This window comes from Eschrichtius robustus, chromosome 8 (genome assembly GCF_028021215.1).
Source record: "Eschrichtius robustus isolate mEscRob2 chromosome 8, mEscRob2.pri, whole genome shotgun sequence".
NCBI lineage: Eukaryota > Metazoa > Chordata > Mammalia > Artiodactyla > Eschrichtiidae > Eschrichtius > Eschrichtius robustus.
Genome location: NC_090831.1, coordinates 54,193,508 through 54,212,156, shown reverse-complemented (window position 1 = coordinate 54,212,156; position 18,649 = coordinate 54,193,508). Strand labels below are relative to the sequence as shown.

At 33.7% G+C, this 18,649-nt stretch overlaps 1 protein-coding gene across 3 annotated transcripts in view; it reads right to left on the bottom strand.

Moving 5' to 3' along the window:
* The window catches only part of HYCC1 (hyccin PI4KA lipid kinase complex subunit 1), a 92,080-nt gene that overhangs the window by 6,811 nt on the left and 66,620 nt on the right, over positions 1-18,649 (bottom strand). For all 3 annotated transcript variants that reach the window (XM_068550501.1, XM_068550503.1, XM_068550504.1), the window contains 3 exons: positions 17,629-17,745; positions 14,559-14,646; positions 13,698-13,857 (listed from right to left, as the gene is read on the bottom strand). In XM_068550501.1, the coding sequence (XP_068406602.1) occupies positions 13,698-13,857; positions 14,559-14,646; positions 17,629-17,745 (365 nt within the window). The remainder of the gene's footprint in view (positions 1-13,697; positions 13,858-14,558; positions 14,647-17,628; positions 17,746-18,649) is intronic.

Sequence of the window (18,649 nt, the reverse complement as noted above, 5' to 3'; positions counted from 1 at the left end):
TCACAAAGCCATGGTTTATTTAAAGTTGTCAAGGAAATATCCGTAACAGATGGGAAAAAATAACATGAATATGTCTACCATGGACCAGTAATGAAAGTTAAAGTTCAAAACACCATAAGACTATGTAAAACAGTATATACTCTTTTAAAATGTAGAACACAAATCTGTGTGAGGGACATTACTAATCCACTACTTTCAAATATTTTTCATTTCAAGGTCTCCTGAATGGTGCTACAGCATGTGAAACAGTAACAGGTAAAAGACTGGCGGCCAGAACCATATATTCCTGTGGGTGCCCACTTTGCTGTGCATCTTTAAGTACTACGAATGCCTGGCTCTCACCCTATACATTCTGATTTAAATAGTATGAGGTATGACCTGGGCACTGGGATTTTTAAAAGTTCCCACATGACCAATGTGCAGCAAAGTTTAGGAACCACTGCTCTATTCTGATTCTTTCAAATTTTGAAAACTTAAAATGAAAGGTATTATGGATGCCTTGGGTACTCCATACCCAGCAGCAGTATGCACCTCCAAAGGTCCTCAAAGCTTCATATTGCCCTGCGCTGGTAGGCCAATGTGCTGGTATATTAATTTCCCAATTACCTAGTGCTTCACAAACTTTTTTTTTTTTAAATTGGGGTATAGTTGCTTTACAATGTTGTGTTAGTTTCTGCTGTACAACAAAGTGAATCAGCTATATGTATACATATATCCCCTCCCTCTTGGGCCTCCCTCCCACCACACACCTCCCCATCCCACCCACCTAGGTCAAAACAGAGCACGGAGCTGAGCTCCCTGCACTATACAGCAGGCTCCCACTAGCTATCTGTTTTACACACGGTAGTGTGTATATGTCAATCCCAATCCCCCAATTCATCCCACACCACCTCCCACACCGCAGGTCCACACGTCCGTTCTCTACATCTGTGTCTCTATTCCTGCCCTGCAAATAGGTTCATCTGTACCATTTTTCTAGATTCCACATATATGCATTAATATACAATATTTGTTTTTCTCTGACTTACTTCACTCTGTACGACAGACTCTAGGTCCATCCACGTCTTTTGACTGAATATACTCTAAATGAAATTTTTATTTCCTAGACAGACCAAAGCATGTTGATGAGGTAGTATCACATTGCTGCTTCTGCTTCCCTAATAGAGGTTTAATGAGACTAAGAAGTTCCAAACAAGCCCATTCCCCATTGCTAATAGTTGTCTTCAATGTGAGGGCAAGTAACACAACATTGTAAAGCAACTATACTCCAATAAAAATTAATTTAAAAAAACAAAAAACAAAAACAAAGTGAGGGCAAGTAAAATCTAACTGAGGTAAATGCCAGAGGCCACTGCAACTGAGAGTAAAATCAGCATGGCACAATTGTTGGTGACAACCAAGAATTGTCCATTTACACTGTAGAAGCAGCTTCACAAAAGATCTATTAATGGGGTCTATTAGTCCAAAATAATTATAAACTGTTGAAATTACCCAGACATAACAAAGCCAATGATTACTAAAATTTAACAAAATTTTAAAAGATAAGCATAAGTAGCCTAACAGAATAGAAAACAATCTACTACATTGATTGGCACTAAATAGTCTTCTTGAGAGTGTTCACATATATTATTCAATTATATTCTCAGAATAATGTGCTGGTGCACCTCTGAAGTAGGCAATTTGACTCCCATTTACAGACAAGGAAACTGAAGTTCAGAAAGAGCTAAAACAACTATTGTATAGGGGATCTAAACAGTATAACATACTATAAATTCTAACTCCTCAATTCATTAAAGTCAATTTGAGTTAAATATTCTCTGACATTTTTCAATTACATTTAACTTACTTGCTTAGATTCCTGGTCATTTCATAGAAAGCAAATGAATTACTCTGGCTGAACACAGAGCAAGAGCAAATAAATCTCTAAGAAAACCTAAATAAGTCATAACTCTCAAGGTTAATTAATTAATTTATTTTTTTTAACATCTTTATTGGAGTATAATTGCTTTACAATGGTGTGCCAGTTTCTGCTTTATAACAAAGTAAATCAGCTACACATACACATATGTTCCCATATCTCTTCCCTCTTTCATCTCCCTCCCTCCCGCCCTCCCTATCCCACACCTCTAGGTGGTCACAAAGCACAGAGCTGATCTCCCTGTGCTATGCGGTTGCTTCCCACCAGCTATCTATTTTACGTTTGGTAGTGTATATATGTCAGTGCTATATCACACTTTGTCACATCTTACCCTTTGTCACATCTTACCCTTCCCCCTCCCCATATCTTCAAGTCCATTCTCTAGTAGGTCTGTGTCTTTATTCCCGTCTTGCCACTAGGTTCTTCATGACTTTTTTTTTTTTTTTCCTTAGATTCCATATATATGTGTTAGCATACTGTATTTGTTTTTCTCTTTCTGACTTACTTCAATTTATTTTTTTAATTGGGTTTATTTTTAAAAAGATGTCAATGAAAATTAAAATGGTGCTGCAATGTGAAAATTTAGAATTTTGCAGGAAAACTAGAAAATGACAAGAATATTATATAAAATAGCAATAGGCAATTGGATTGCTAATCACATTCACTGGGATAATGGTAAAGATCTGCAGCCCAAGAAACAATAACATTAATTTTTTTAAATCATGAAATTACCTGGCATGTGGAAAAACAAGATATGTTTTTCCACAAGCAAAAATCTTTAATTCATTTATGTATGTTATCACTCAAAAATAGTAAAAACCACAAAACTTTTAAACTGCTTATTAAAGTAAATTCATAGAAAGAAAAACATGTAATTCTGCACAGAGCTAGAAAGAAAAGAAATATAACTCTCAGGAAAATTACAGGATAAAGAAAGATAATTACATAACAAACATGTTATGTTATCTTGCTCTCTATTATTTCTCCAACTTCTTCCCCTATATAATTCTGTGACCCAATCCCCGTATACACAACTTCTTATTGGTCTTGCTATTCTCTAGGCCTGGAATGCTCTTCCCCACATAGCTACATGGCTCACCTCCTTACTTCCTTCAGGTCTTTTCTCAAAACCTTCTCAGTGAAGTCTTCCCTGATCATCCCATCAAGTTTCAATATTCCCCATATTTCATATGCCCTCTTCCCTACTTTGTTTCTTTTTCTTCTTAGCACTTCATTACTTTCTAACCTACAATTATTTATCTTGTCTACCAGATGTAAGTTCCATGAGGCCAGGGATTTTTATCTGGTCACTGCTGTATACCTAGTTCCTAGGAAAGAAGATTGCATTAAGTACGTGCCTAATAAACATTTGTTTGATAAATTGAATGAATCTCCAGTTATGAGGTGAAATTTTTAAAATAAATGAAGTTGAAAGAACATAAAGAAGGAATGAGAAAGGTAAGCTGGGAATGTGTTACCTGACTTGATAAAATGAAAAAATAATGTATAGCATAAAAGAATTTTTAGGGACTTCCCTGGTGGTCGAGTGGTTAAAACTCTGCACTTCCAATGCAGGGGGTGCGGGTTCAACCCCTGGTAGGGAAACTAAGATCCCACATGCTGCGTTGCGTGGCCAAAAAAAAAAAGAATTTTTAGATGGCGAAGAAAAGCAAAGGCTTTTTGTTTTAGAAAAGTGTAGTAGCTGCCTCTAAATGTAGGTTTAGTAAAATGCTTATTAACATCAGAAAGACTTTATTTTTAAATCTCTAGTTCTTTTATTATGTTATCTAGAGGATAAGAAGAGAAAGTTATTCTTTCTTTAAAAAGACCATAAAGGAGATGTTTTAAGGGAATATAAATGCATAAGAAAATAGAATCTGCTTAAAAGCCCGGAGCTTAAAATTTTATGCAAAGTGTGTTATGATTGTTCTATACCTATAAAGAAACAGTACTTACATTTGACTTCAAATAATTTGAAAAGTTCAAAAAAGATGCAAAGAGAAACTTCTCAGAGAATATTTTATTTGTATAACCTCTATAAATAGGTAACATTCTCTCCATGTATAGATATGAGGAGAGTTAAAGAATACTTTTAATAGACATTTCCAAATTGGTTCTCAAAGGCACGCAAATCATTTCTCCCTACAAAATTTCTTCTGGCTTTGAGGAAAAAAAAAAAAAAAGGTGAAACAAATTGCAAATATCATTAAAACTGATCATGAAAAGTTGTGATTTCTCTCATATGTAATTTTATAATCCCAAATATCTATTCCATTATGTCACTCATGAAACTCTTTATCCTAGCTTTAGCTTCTATTTTTTCACAGCTGCCCTACTTACTAAAAGCGACAATTTAAATAAAGGAATAATTTATTATTCACAGAATTTATACAACTCTGTACTCAGACTGATTCATAAGTCTAAAGGAATCTGGAAAAAAAAAAAAGACAATCAAGGTGAATCAAAAAAAAAAAAAAAAAAAGAAAGGAACCTGGTTATGACCTAAGGCACTTGCAAATTCATTTCCAAAATCAATAAAATAAGCTGACATTAAAAAAAAATTTATCTGTATCATACAATTTTGACATTAATTATGAAAAGTATTTTAGAGTAGACCCCAGAAGAAAGTCATACATATTCCTTTACAATTTATAAGATATATTTTAAATGTCATAAAATACCTGAACAATTTCATATTACCCAGTTTAATGTTTACAATTCATTCTATTCAATGGAAGACAAATGTTTATATTCATTAAGCTATTCATTGCAGTGTTATCCATAACAGCAAAAAGTTAGAAACAAATTATTTAGCATATTAAGGAAATGGTTAAGTAAATGCTGGAATATAAACTCAATGTGGTATTATATAGCCGTTAAAATAATGGGACTTACTAGGAGAACTTGGGAAAATGTTTGACAGTGTTAACTCAACAAAAGCACAGTATGTAAAAAAAAATTAATTAGAGTGTAACTATGAAAAATACATATACATATGGAAAAAAAAACTGTTAAAATGGTAACTCTTTAAGTACCGGGATTATAAGTGAATATTCCTCTACCCAGTTTACTATCATGTTGTTGCACTGTTTTTCAATAAAATAAGGAAAAAAGAAGCAAATTGCTCAGTCTATATTATAAATTTATCATTTATTCACTTATTCATGCATTCAACTATTTCGTGAGCACCTATTACGTGCTAGACATTGTTTTAGACTCTGGGGATACAATGGCCAACCAGACAGACAAAGACACTGCCCTCACAGAACTTACATTGTAGTATGGTAATTAAGTAAACAAGAGAATTTTAGATAGTGGAAAATGCAATGAAGAAAAGAATAATGGGAAAGAGTAAGCAGGGTAGTGGGGAGAAAGTCTACTTTAGATGGGTGGTCTGGGAAGACCTCTTTGAAGAAAGGATATTTGAACTGAGATCTGAATGATGAAAAAGCACTGGCTACACAACAGTGTGGAGGAAAAGAGTTCAAGCTGGCACTTATTAATAATTCAAATCTCAGCTCAAATATCCCCAATTCCTAGTACAAAGTCCCTAAGGCAGAAATGGCTTAGAACGTTGAAGGGTTAGAAGGAAAGGTAAGAGTGGTCTTCAGATGACGTCAAAGTGGTAGGTAAGACATCACCAGGGCCACCTATGCCATAGTACAGAGCTTAGACTTTGTTCTGATTGCAATGGGCAGCCACTGACAAGTACACAGATAAATTATTTGGGAACTTTATTAGCATTCTTTATCGATAGAAGTCACATCTGTATAACACAAAATATTGAGCACGAAGTGTGTCCTGGGTTAGAAAGAACAGCACTGTAACAGTCCACAGCCTGGGTCAGTAATTTGCAAGGCAGATTAGAGTAAAGTAAAGCTGCCATAGAAACACAGAATAAGGTCCTGGCAGTTAAGGGGCTGCACTCTGAGCAAGAACATGAATTACTAAGATTTAGTAATATTAATCCTGAAGCCAGAAGCAGAATTTCCAGGTAAGAAAAGAGCAGCCTGGGTCACAAAGAAAAAACACAGTCTGGACAAGAACAATTTATTTACGGACACACTGGTTAGGAAATATTACCAGATTCCTTAAGTAAGAACAGTCAAATCTTTAACTTGTGTATATAGTAAATGACACAATTCTCCTTATAGAGGTAAATTCAATTACTTGCAATAACTTCTGTCATCTTTATTAAGTCTCAAGTATAAAAAAAAATCTCTTTGAGAACTGCCAACACTGTTGCTGGATCAGGTGAATCCTCCATGATTAAAGATCCTCATGACCAGAGAGACCAAAAACAGGTAAGCAATATCTACTAAAAAACTATCTATAAAAGCTTATTTCTTCCTCCGTGCGCATTGTGCAACAAATGCTCCTTAAAAGGTTGGGGGAAGGGTAAAGCTCAATAATAAATAACAATAAATAATAAGTTCCTTAACTACAGCCAGAATTATATAAGGCATCCTTAGTAAAAAAAAAAAAAAAAAAAAATGTAGAACACAGTCATTTACAAACAACTGTTTTTGCCTCATAAAACCAATAATTTTAACTATCTTGCTTCTCTGTAGAGAAAATTACTTTACTTTATTTTACCTAGAAATAAACTAAGATTTTTTGTTTGCTTCTAAAGTTGGCCAGGACTCTTAAGACTACTGTCTTCCTCTTTAAGCCTAATGTTCACATGTGTCAATTGTATTTTAGCTCTCTGGTCAATATGTCCTTTTTCTTTGTGTCACCCAATATTTTCTAATATATTATTTTGTCTTCCATGAGTAAAAGATCAATATAAAAAATGTCAGTTAAAATTCATGCAATGCTAAGTTTGGTCAGAAGGAAATGCTTATTTTTGGTTCCAATGTTTTATCATCTATATAGGGAAAAGAAAATTTGTTCCTCAAACAGCATTTTAGAATCTAAAAATAATGGAGCTTCTCAAAATGATTTTTTCTAAATTTCTTTAAAAAGCATAAACAACTTTTAAAATAAAAACATAAGCATTATAAATTTCTAATTGCACATGTAGAATTCCAATAGCCAATTCTTTAAAGTTTGCTACTTTTGCGTTTAAAATTACCATTTCTTCATTTTTCAAAACGCTTTTATAACTATCAGCAATTTTGTTTTTCCTCAAATGCTTTACTTATAAAGTCATAAAATCTGATTCACAAAATAAATGTTCCGTGTCAAGACTTACAGCATTTACCTTCTGCAGTATCTAGAAAGACTAGCTTAAACGTTTTGAAATATTTACAAATAATCATTTTTTTAATATTTAACTAAAATATACCTCTTATAATTATTCCGATTTGTTCAACAGTTAGAAAGTTATTAATGTCCTATTTTATCAATATGTTATTATATGACAGAAATTTATTAACATTTTCTAAATCAACATCTGTTTTTTTAAATAATCAGTTTTAAATAAACTATTTTCCAACATGAATTGCATCTTTTTATTGTTCCATTTCTTATCTCATCTAATAAGCTAGTCCTAAATCACTGGGCAAACTGAAACAAATCACATTTTTTGTCATTTTTTAAAAACATAATCACAGGTATCTTTGAATTTTATTACAATCATTTAAATTTATTTAACTACCTTGGCATCCTTTAAATAGGAACTTAATGCTGAAAATGCAATAAACAGCTGTAACAACATGAAACTTCACTTTCTTTAGATTCACTCCATGTAAACTATATTTTGTTTCATTTTTCACTTAAACATTCCATATAATTAATTAAATACTCTAAAATTCTCAGGGTACTGATTTGGCATTACTAAGTTAGAAGACTTAAAAATATATATAGTACTTATTTTCCATTCTTTTTCACTACTTAAAACTCTGTACTCTTGGATCTCCTAAGTCAAAATAATGAAATGCAATATTATAAAATTAAACCATTTAACATATGCCAGGACCAAAAGCAGGGCAAAATTCAAAGAATCTAGATTACAAATATTGCTTCTATTGTTACACCTACCTGTTGCAAACAGTTGTAACCGTACATAAATGAGAATACAAGTTCAATCTATTCTATTTACATGTCAATTTGGGATTGAGACAACAAGTATTAAAACAACATTCTAAAAAATCCTGACTCTAATGGTGTTATACATGTCAGATAATAGAGTACTATACCTCAGGGCTTTAGAAATTACAAAAAAATCATTAAACTAATCGTTACAATTATATCACATATGTATACTTTTTTGTTTGATATTACACTCAAACTAAACATGTTTGTCTCAAATTGAGGAAAGCCAATGAAAGGGTTAATCAATCACAGGACGATTTGAATAGCAAGCTGGCTAATAAAAGCTTATCAAGAATACAATTATTGAGCAGTTAATAAAACAAAGTAAATAGTTTTAAATTAATAAAAGTCAGCCTTTACATAGTGCTTTAAAGCATACCGAAATGCTTTTCACTGACTTGTCTCATTATCTCACAAATACACAAGTGGAAAAATGGTGGGCAGTAATAAAGAATTAGGATTTAAGACTTTTATCAGATAACTAGTTGGCAAAAATTATAAGCACTCATTATTTGCAACCATAACTTAATTAGGGGACTTTTATGGAATGGGTATTTCAACAACCATTTTAAAAGAAAGGAGGAAAGTTGTTACATTGTTCCAAGTATAGATAATTTTTTAAAAAGTGGAAGAAGAGTGAGTCATAATGGTGGTGGTGGTGAGGAAACAGACAAAGAAAAAAAATAGCAATTAAATTTGCTCTGGGAGAGGAGAAGGAATGGAAAAGTACAAGGAAATAAATAAGTATAGATTGTATAACAGAATCTTGCAGAGAATCATTCAGGGATTTAAGAAAAAGGGCTCTTATAGCTGAAATGGTAGATAATGAAAATGGCTTTAGAAGCAACATTTAAGAATAAGTATAGAACAGAAGCATAATTATAAAGAAATACCTTCTGTTTTCCTTTTAGCTCTGTTTATTTTTTAAATGTAATAAATATTTAAGAAAAAAAACTGCATTTTTATTATTAATTTTAAAAATTGATTATTTCACTGTTTTATTTTTCTTATTGGAATTTTCATTTTGATTCTTATGACGGTCATAATCTACTCACATTCTTCTCTTAACTTACTTAATGCTTTTTAAAATCTTTATTCAATTATTATCTTTCTCTAATTGCATTTTACTTTCAAATTATGCCTTCTAAATGGTCCTCAATCTGTAGGTGGCTCAAAAATCTAGGTTTAAAAAATACACACTAAGTGAAATACAATATGCTTAAAACAATTAACAAATATATATAAACAAATCTATATAAATATATATAAAGCTATTAATTCTGAAACTATGACCCTTGAAAGTCAAAAGCAGCAACTCTACATTGTAATTTTACTTTCCAAACATATGTATTGACATGGAATTATGAATTCATTAAAACTTTCTCAAAAATTTACACACAAAGTTTAAAAAGTCTGAAAACACAACATTAAGTTAAGCCACGCCACTATAATATTAAAATAATTAATTGAAAAGTGGGGAAAATCAGGCAAACACACTAGTTCTCAAACATGTCTCTCCAAAATAATACTGCAGCTGAAACCAACCTTTCTTTAAAAATCACCCTATTTAGTCACTGTCTGATCAAAATTAAAATTACAGGGCCTTGCGACATCTCCCTGGCTTGGGATGTTGATAGTCAGGGCGGATAAAGCATGTTGATAGAGGGCAGTGGTCAGAAGGTGTATGGGAACTCTGTACTTTCCACTCAATTTTGTTGTGAGCCTAAAACTGCTCTTAAAAATAACGTTTATTAATAATAATAATTTTAAAATTGAACCGTCCAAAATATAATTCTAGAAATTTGGGTTGTTATTTCACAATAATAAGATGATGGCAAGGGATATATGTTCTGAAATGTGTGGAAATGCTAAAGCTAAAGTAATTTTTTACCTTCCAAAAGAACGTTTTCCATTAAAATATAAACTATAGATAAATTGTTAACTTTAAGAATGGCAGATCTGTGAAGCTTCAGAGAATCCTGAAATATTGATACATTCTAAAAGAGCTCAGAAAAAAATTTTTGAATGCAAATGATTAAAATTGTTCCAAATTAATTTTTGAAGGACTAAAACATGAATTGGTTTTGGCTGTAAAGACAAAGAGATTTTTTCAGTTACAAATAAGAAAACGAATACATGTGATTAACTGCTCCAATTTAATGTATTTATTTGCGTGTGCAATTTTTGGTGACTCAGATGTGCAAACACACTAATGGCTTAATTATCTATATTCCTTAATGAAAAAGGGAGATGGAAAGAAAAAAAGAAAGTTCTGCTTGGCTGCTTCTGTGGGACAACCTCATTTACTCCTGCCCCTCTTCTCCCCAGCTAGGATGGAAAACGGAGAAAAAAGGAGAGAGGCAATAAATAAAGACATAAATATGGAAGCAACCTAAATGTCCATTGAGAAATGAATGAACAAGGAAAATGTATATATACAATGGAATATTATTTATCCATAAAAGAAGGAACTCCTGTCACTTGTAACAACATGGATGGACCTTGAGGGCATTATGCTAAGAAATAAGTCAGACAGAGAAAGACAAATACCATATGAGATTCCTTATATGTGGAATCTAAAAAACTCCTGAATACAGAGATCAGAGGTGGGAAGTGGGAGTGGGTGAAATGGGTGAAAGTGATTAACAGGTACAAACTTCCAGTTATAAAAACATAAGTCTTGCGAATGTAATGTACAGCATGGTGACTGTAGTTAATAATAATACTGTATGGTGTATTTGAAAGTTGCTTAGAGAGAAGATCTTACAAGTTTTCATCATGAGGGGAAAAAAGGGTAACTATGTGTGGAAATGCATATTAACTAGACTTATTGTGATCACATTTCACAATATATCCATATATTGAATCATTATGTTGTACACCTGAAACTAATGTTATATGTCAATTATATATCAATTTTTTAAAAAGACACAAATAAAAGAAAAAAGAGAAGAGAAAGGGAAGAGATTCAAGAAAAGAAAAAAAAAAGGGCCAATTGCTTTCTTCTTTCCCAGCACTAGCAATAACAAGGAAAAAGACAAGGAGTAAAAAAAAAGAGTATTCCTTAAAGTTCATGTTTCTTGTCCCTTCTCCTTCCCCAACCCTCATCATCACTGCCTTAAAGTTGCATATTCCATATTCCTACTGTATGATACAGTTCAGGGTCTGGGAAGAAATCCCTCCTCCTGGGAGGGTTGGTGTGGGAAGGGAATGGTAGGGATAGAGGTGGAACACAAAACACATTTAGCATTCCATCAAACAAAGAAACTCTAAATGTGTTTTCACACAGTCATAAACTAAGCTTACATTCTACAGTGCTGTGCTTCAGAAACATTATAAGATGATAAGGCTTTTGTGGATCACCCTGGAATCCACATGCCCTTTAACATTGTTTCTGCAAAAATTAATGTAAAAATAAAATTGTTATAATTTATATATATATAATTCATATGTGAATGTAATATAATAAACATAATTTATATAAACAAATTTAATTTAAAAATCCATTTACAACTTGAGAATGATCTATATATTTAAGACCTATAGTAAAGATACCTATCTTCCCCACAAGAAGCCAGTGTCAGCTAGAGCCCAGAACAATGACAAGGTGTTCAAATAGGAATCAGGACCATGGAGATGGAAAACAGAAAAGCTTTCAATTCAGAAAAACAGGGTAACAATGAAAAATACTGCTCTAGGAAGGAAAGCCAAGACAACTCTAAAAAGGGAGAATGCAACCTACCCGTAGAGATAAATAAGGACCTTGGACTAGGAATATTTTAGAGTCCACTGGATAAAGAGAATCCACACTGCAGAAGAGTGGTAAACAAGACTAAGCTACATTCTACATGCGCCTGACTTGCTTTTCATAGTTCACTCTCTTTAAATCCTCATCCTTGACTTTTTTGTTATCATAAACAGGAGTTGCCCAAGTGTTAGAGTTGTTAAGATTGAATAAGTGTAGGGAGACAGGTGACAAGTAAGGTTAAGGCTGTAGCCTTAAGACACTGTGCCAACCCTTCAAGTGGTAGCCAATATAAAATCTGGAAGATATGTAAGAATCTAGTATATATAATATATTCAAGTAGTCTTTTCTCATTTTGGTAATTTACTGCTATACAATATTTCTGGAAAATGATTTCTATTTTATTGCACGGTACACATCTTATTCCATTAAATGCACTTATGGACATGTACACAAATCTCTTTCACACATACATACGTGCAAATACAATTAAACTTCAGTATTTCACATTTTTAACTGCAGAACCTATATTTTTCCCCTAGTTCCCAATATGTCCACCTAAACAGAAAGAAGGGAAAGTGAAAAAGGAATTAAAATTCATTCTTACGTTTCCTGTAGTGGTAATTTTGGAGCAATTATGGCCACAATGGACTCATACGATCTGGTTCATTGCCTCTGTGTATATTTTCAGTTGCTAATGTTTAAACAGAAAATGGATCTCTAGGGTAACATGGTGATATCTAATTAAATGACTTTCTACCTGTAATCTAGTCCCAAACTGTAGCATAATTTTCACTGAAGAAACTGATGTACGTTTAGACTCTGACTATATGTTTTAAACAGTAGCATAATTTGCCTCGATAATGGCAAATATTTAACACCTCTTTTGTGCCTTCCTAAAGGACTTTTGAGAATTGGTCACATTACTTTAAAAAAGGAAAAGATTGAAAATGATCATTGGTTAAGCTGGAAAATTTCATCATCATTTTTTTTTGGATATACTGTCTCCTAGATTCCCTGAGTAGAAACAATGGCAACTGTTCTCATCATCAACTTTCTATTTCGTAGTGAATAATCTCACTCTTCTCACTTTTGCATTTTCTCTATAGATATCATAGAGACAACTGGAACTATCAAATATACCAAAAGGAGCTACCATTTTCATTGCAGTTTGTAGGGAGGAGAAAACAGACAATCGATTTTGTTTTACTCCAATATATGTTTGCTTGGAGCAAAGAAATGGCTTTTTGCTTCCCATTCTATGGTTAACTTCTAGGAAGGTGATAGTAATCTCCTTACACTGATTCTTGCCCACTACAACAACTTCTAGGTAGGAGGCGAGTTATAAAAAGAATAAGAAATTAAATTAAAAATAATAAGTTATAAGAGAACGGAGAGAGATGGAAAGCATTAAGAAGGTCATGGTAAATAAAATTCACTTCCAGTAGAATTTTTAAATAATAAAATGAAGCAGTCAAGAAGGGATACTAAAACAAACAATCTTACAAGAAAATTAACTTCTAGAAAATAGAAATGCCTAGAGTTGTATCAATACCATGGGATTCTTTACCAAGACGTCCAGAAGGAAATGTTAAAGTCCCTATTGGTTGTTCCATTTCAATATGCAAGTTTACCTGCTAAAGAGTTGAAAAATCAGAAACATTAAGGAATATTTGCAAATAGTTGTGAATAGAAACCCAAAATGTATTAATAATTGAAAAATGCATTTCCTACTCTCCTACTGTGTTGAAATAAAATTTAAAAGCCAATACAATGTTTAAATAAATTTTCATCCATATATGTAACACAAGGGGCTCTGTATTCTTATTGCCTGCCATTCATGGATAACAAATGAAATGTTAAAGGTGATCCAACAGCTCTTTATTCCATGCCACTATGATATTTACTAAATTTAGAAGTTATAGCACCTTAAGTACAGAGAAGAAGGGGACAGCAATAACAATCCTCTAATTTGAGGAGTGTTTTATTTCTTACCGTGTCTTTTCCACCTATGACCTCTAATTGACATGCTGGTTACTGCATTTCTCGATATTCTGGAAGAAGTTGGTGTGATTTCAACTTGAATACACCTTGTACCCTCCTTACTAGATTTCATGGCACCATGAGGTAACGAAGCCTGTATTGCATTGGCAACCTAAGAAGGAAAAATACAGTTCAAGATTGGCATTAAACAGATGTATTATTATACCCTTAGATAAAACAAGATGCTAAATTATTTTTTCAATTTTGTTTATTGAAGTAGAGCTGATTGACAATGTTGTGCCAACCTCTGCTGTGCAGCAAACTCGCTCAGTTATCCACAGACAGACACATTCTTTATTTATAGTCTCTTCCATTATGGTTTATCCCAGGATATTGAGTATAGTTCCCTGTGCAAGACATTAGGACCTTGTTGTTTATCCCAAGATGCTAAATTTTAACAGATTTTTAAAAAGAATAATTTCTTCAAGATCTTTCATAAGATCCTCTAAAATGAGGAGTAAGAATGCAGAAGGAAACATGGTTAAAAATATATGTGATGAAATTTAAAATTCTAAAATACTAAATTATATTTCCAAATGCCTAATGCTAATTAATAAATGCAGCTTGAGCATGTTAATGAGAATATTCTTAGAAGTGAAAATGACTATTCATATCAGGCTAAGACGTTAGCCTAATGAAATTTTCAAATTATATATGCTTTTTTCGAGTAACAATTTTTCTACTATAACAGGAACATGAATCACTGAGTATTAATAATGTATTAATGCACTACAAATGGCTACTTCCCAATTTATAGTTCTAAATTGAGAAATTTTAAATTACAAAATTTACATAAATAAGTGAGACACCTACCAGCAATGGCTCTGGATATAATTCTAGCTGGGCTCTGTATATAATATCATCCAATGCTTTCTGAGCTAGATCCCATTCTCCATTATAACTATAAAATTAAATGAAGTACAATTATTTTAAATTAATTCTATATAACTGAACAAGATATAATGAGAAATTGTTTATCTTTAATAAGGAAAATAATAGATCATATTAGCACATTGCTTAGCATTCCACCCTCATTAAATATATATTTCTAAATCTTTGAATTCCTTTCAACTGTATCTGAAAGCCTATTAATAGCAAAGAAAATTGTACAGATGTACATTTCTTCTCTAAAGAACATGTCTATTTATAGAACAGACAGCCAAAAAGCTAGGCAATCTCAAAGCACTTTATGCTTTCAAAACAAGTCAGAGCATAATAAATTATATACCTTAGAATAATGTTCAGAACACTTTATGGTCAAACTACTCTGTAACTCCCATGGTTTTTAATGAAAATCTACAACTACTGTGGCTTGCAGCATCCTAAGTAGTTACTTCTTTGCATTCACATAGTCATTTAGAAGTGTACGTGATATATGCTGCAAATATCACAGAGACAGTGGGAAAAAAGTACATGTGTATATTAATTTTCAAAGATATGGCCAAACTCTTCCTAAAAATTGGCTAAATGATGGAATGGACAGAGAAATAATGGCTTGCTCATCTGACAACAAAATAAAGAAGTGTGAATTACATCAAGCGTGCAAGTGAGGCCTAAAAAATGGAAGCAGCATTGCTCTCACCCTAAAAATATCCAAGATCAAGCCAGGTAATCTACAAAATCATAACTTCTCATGAATCCAACAAGGAGCTAAGGTCACAGGGCAACCAAGTAGCCTGAAACCCAATGGCAGCCAGGTGCCCCTGAAGAGAGTGAGACCACAGTGCAGGTGGGTAAAAAGAATTCAGCTAAACTTTTCAACAAATTTCTAAAAGCCAGGTGTGGGCCAGTACAAGAGTACAAAAACTCCGGAAGCAGATACAAGGGGACGTCACACCCACTCATAAGCTCTTCTCCACAAACCACCTTTAGGCACTCATAAGAAAAACTAAGCGCAAGGCGGGGGACCAGAGAAAGCTGCTCTTGGTAGTGCAGGCCTGAAGGAGGAGAGTGGCCACCAGAGCAGGAAAGGCACCAAGATCCAGCCAGACACTTTCAGTGGAACAAAAGTTTAAAGCCTTTGGGGAAAGAGCAGCAAACCCTTTCACCCCAAGGGCAGAGGTGAAGACCAACTCACTCTCGCTGTGAGGGAGAGAAAAAGAAAAAAAGGCTCTACATGTAGGGGAGGATCAGGAAATCATCCTATGCTGAGAAGAAGGAAGGCCAGAGGTCTCTTACCACTGGAGGAGGGGCAGGACCACAGAGGAACTCCCACCCAGATAAGCAGGGACATAGGGCCTGCTCAGAACTGAGGCCAGACCAGGACAACAGAAAACAACACTTCTCCTCCCTCCCACCCCCAGCCAGGCTAGTACACATCTAGACACATGCAGAAGCACTCTACTGCTGGAGGAGGGGCAAGAACACGGAGAGAGACCCTCTCTGAGGTACAGACACACCGGGAAAGCTAAAAGCTGAGGATGGAGCAAGAGTATTGAGGAAAAACCCTCCAGCAATAAGTACCAGGTAACATAAAAGGAATTTGAAGTAGGTGGTGCAGTATAGGTAATCACAGCAACAACGAATCCAGTCCCAGCTCACTCCTGCCTACACTAACTCTACTGGCATCCTAGAAAAGAGGCATATCCATTTCCAGGCATAAATAATATTTATCTCAATCTTTACTGTCCTACCCATGAACAAAATAATGATCAATCAAATATTACAAAGCACACAAAAAGCAAGAAGAAAACAACCCACTATCAAGAGACAAAAAACAACCGAACCAAATTCAGAGATGACTCAGATGTTGTACTTCTCCAGGAAATTAAAATAACTGAGATTAATATATTAAATGCTCTAGTGGAAAAGAGGGACAACATGTATGAACAGATGGGTAGTTTAGCAGAGAGACAGGAACTATAAGAAAAGCCAAATGAAAAGGCTAAAAATAAACACAGTAACAGAGGTGAAGAACCCCCTCAGTGGGCTCATTAGTAGACTCAGCATAGTCAAGGAAAGAATCAATGAACATGAAGATAGATCAACAGAACTTAATCAGAGACACAAAGCAAAAAGGAGAGAAAATAAAATAGATCAGAGCATCTAAGAGCTGTGGGACAATACTAATGGTCTAACACAGGGGTCAAGAAACTTTTTCTTAAAGAGCCAGATAATAAATATTTTGGCTCGTGGGCCATACAGTCTCCACTGCAACTAGTCAACTCTGTCACTGTAGCACAAAAGCAGCCACAGACAATACATAAACAAACAGATAACACTGCTTTTCAATAAAACTTTTTAAAAACCAGGGAGCATGCCAGATTTGGCCCAAAGATCATAAATTCTGCCTTCAGTTAAGAAGCTTATAATCTACTGGGGAAAATTAAGGTATCAAGTGAATATAATATAAAGTATAGTAAGATACGTATAGTAAGAGAAGTACAAAGTAGTAAAAGATAGGGTGCAAAGAAAAATACTAATATCTCAAGTATCAAGTAAGACTGAGCATCAATATTAGAAATGAATAGCAAATTCATAATAAACTTTGATGAAAGAGGCTCTAAGATGTTTCTCAAGAATTAAAATTTCTGGAAATGGAAAAGAGATATTCATTAAGGGAAAAATGCTACTTGGAAATTACAGCAAAAAAAAAAAAAATGGAGTAATGAAGAAAGAAACTGTAAGTGTATTTAGGTGTCACTAATTTTCATTCTGTCCCTGAATTAAAGAAAGATGATGAAGTGTTTTAGTTGGTTAAAAATTCTTTGGAATATTAAAAGATATGTTTTAAATAATAAAACTGTTATCAAGATATTGATTCATATTTTTTCACAAAAATATGCTGATTGTTTATTGAGATTATAATATAGTAACAATAAAATAACAGACTATAATTTTCCAAAGAGATCAAAGGTTAACTTTGTATATGAAATAAACTTACAAGGCAAAATAAATTCCTGTTAACATTTGCACCATGAATCCTGAAGAAACCGGTACCCTGCTACTTATACCTTTGTATTTTCTTACATGTTGTCGAGGATATCCACAAACACAGATTCTAGAAAGACCAAAATAAATATATTCGTAAAACTAGCAAAAATTAAGGTAATTTATTTCTTAACATTTATAAGCCAACAACGTACAAGGTATGCTCTCATAACAAACCAAACAGCAATGAAACAAAGAATCTTTCAAAACAGAACACTTGTCTGTAACATTTTACTGAGTAAGTTAGACTGGGAAAAAATGTAGAAAGCTGGGGGTATGTTAATATATAGTAAGTGAACCAGATTCTCAGAGTTGGTTCACTAATTTTGATCAGTCATTATTATTGACCAAATTATTAATGATTTTTGGTTATCATAAAACCATAAAACATGAAACTCAGCACTATTCATCATGAGTAGATCAGTGGTATGATCCTCCATTCCCGATAAAGTTCTTGACACAAACTGCAGGCTCCAAAAAAGTATTCTAAAATTAGACTCAAACTTCATACAGTATATCTTAATAAATTTCAGATAGACTGAAAATTTTAATGTTAAAATATCATAAGAGGGGACTTCCCTGGTGGCGCAGTGGTTAAGAATCCGGCTGCCAGTGCAGGGGACATGGGTTCGATCCCTGGTCCAGGAAGATCCCACGTGCCACGGAGCAACTAAGCCCATGCGCCACAACTACTGAGCCTGCGCTCTAGAGCACGTGAACCACAACTACTGAGCCCGCGTGCCACAACTACTGAAGCCCGCGCGCCTGGAGCCCGTGCTCTGCAATGAGAAGCCCACGCACCGCAACAAAGAGTAGCCCCCCGCTAGCCGCAACTAGAGAAAGCCCGCATGCAGCAATGAAGACCCAATGCAGCCAAAAAAAAAAAAAAAAAAAGTATCATACTATCATCAGGGAGTGAAAAGGAAAGACTAAGAGGAATGTATAATTATCCCCACATTTATTGGGGGGTTTGG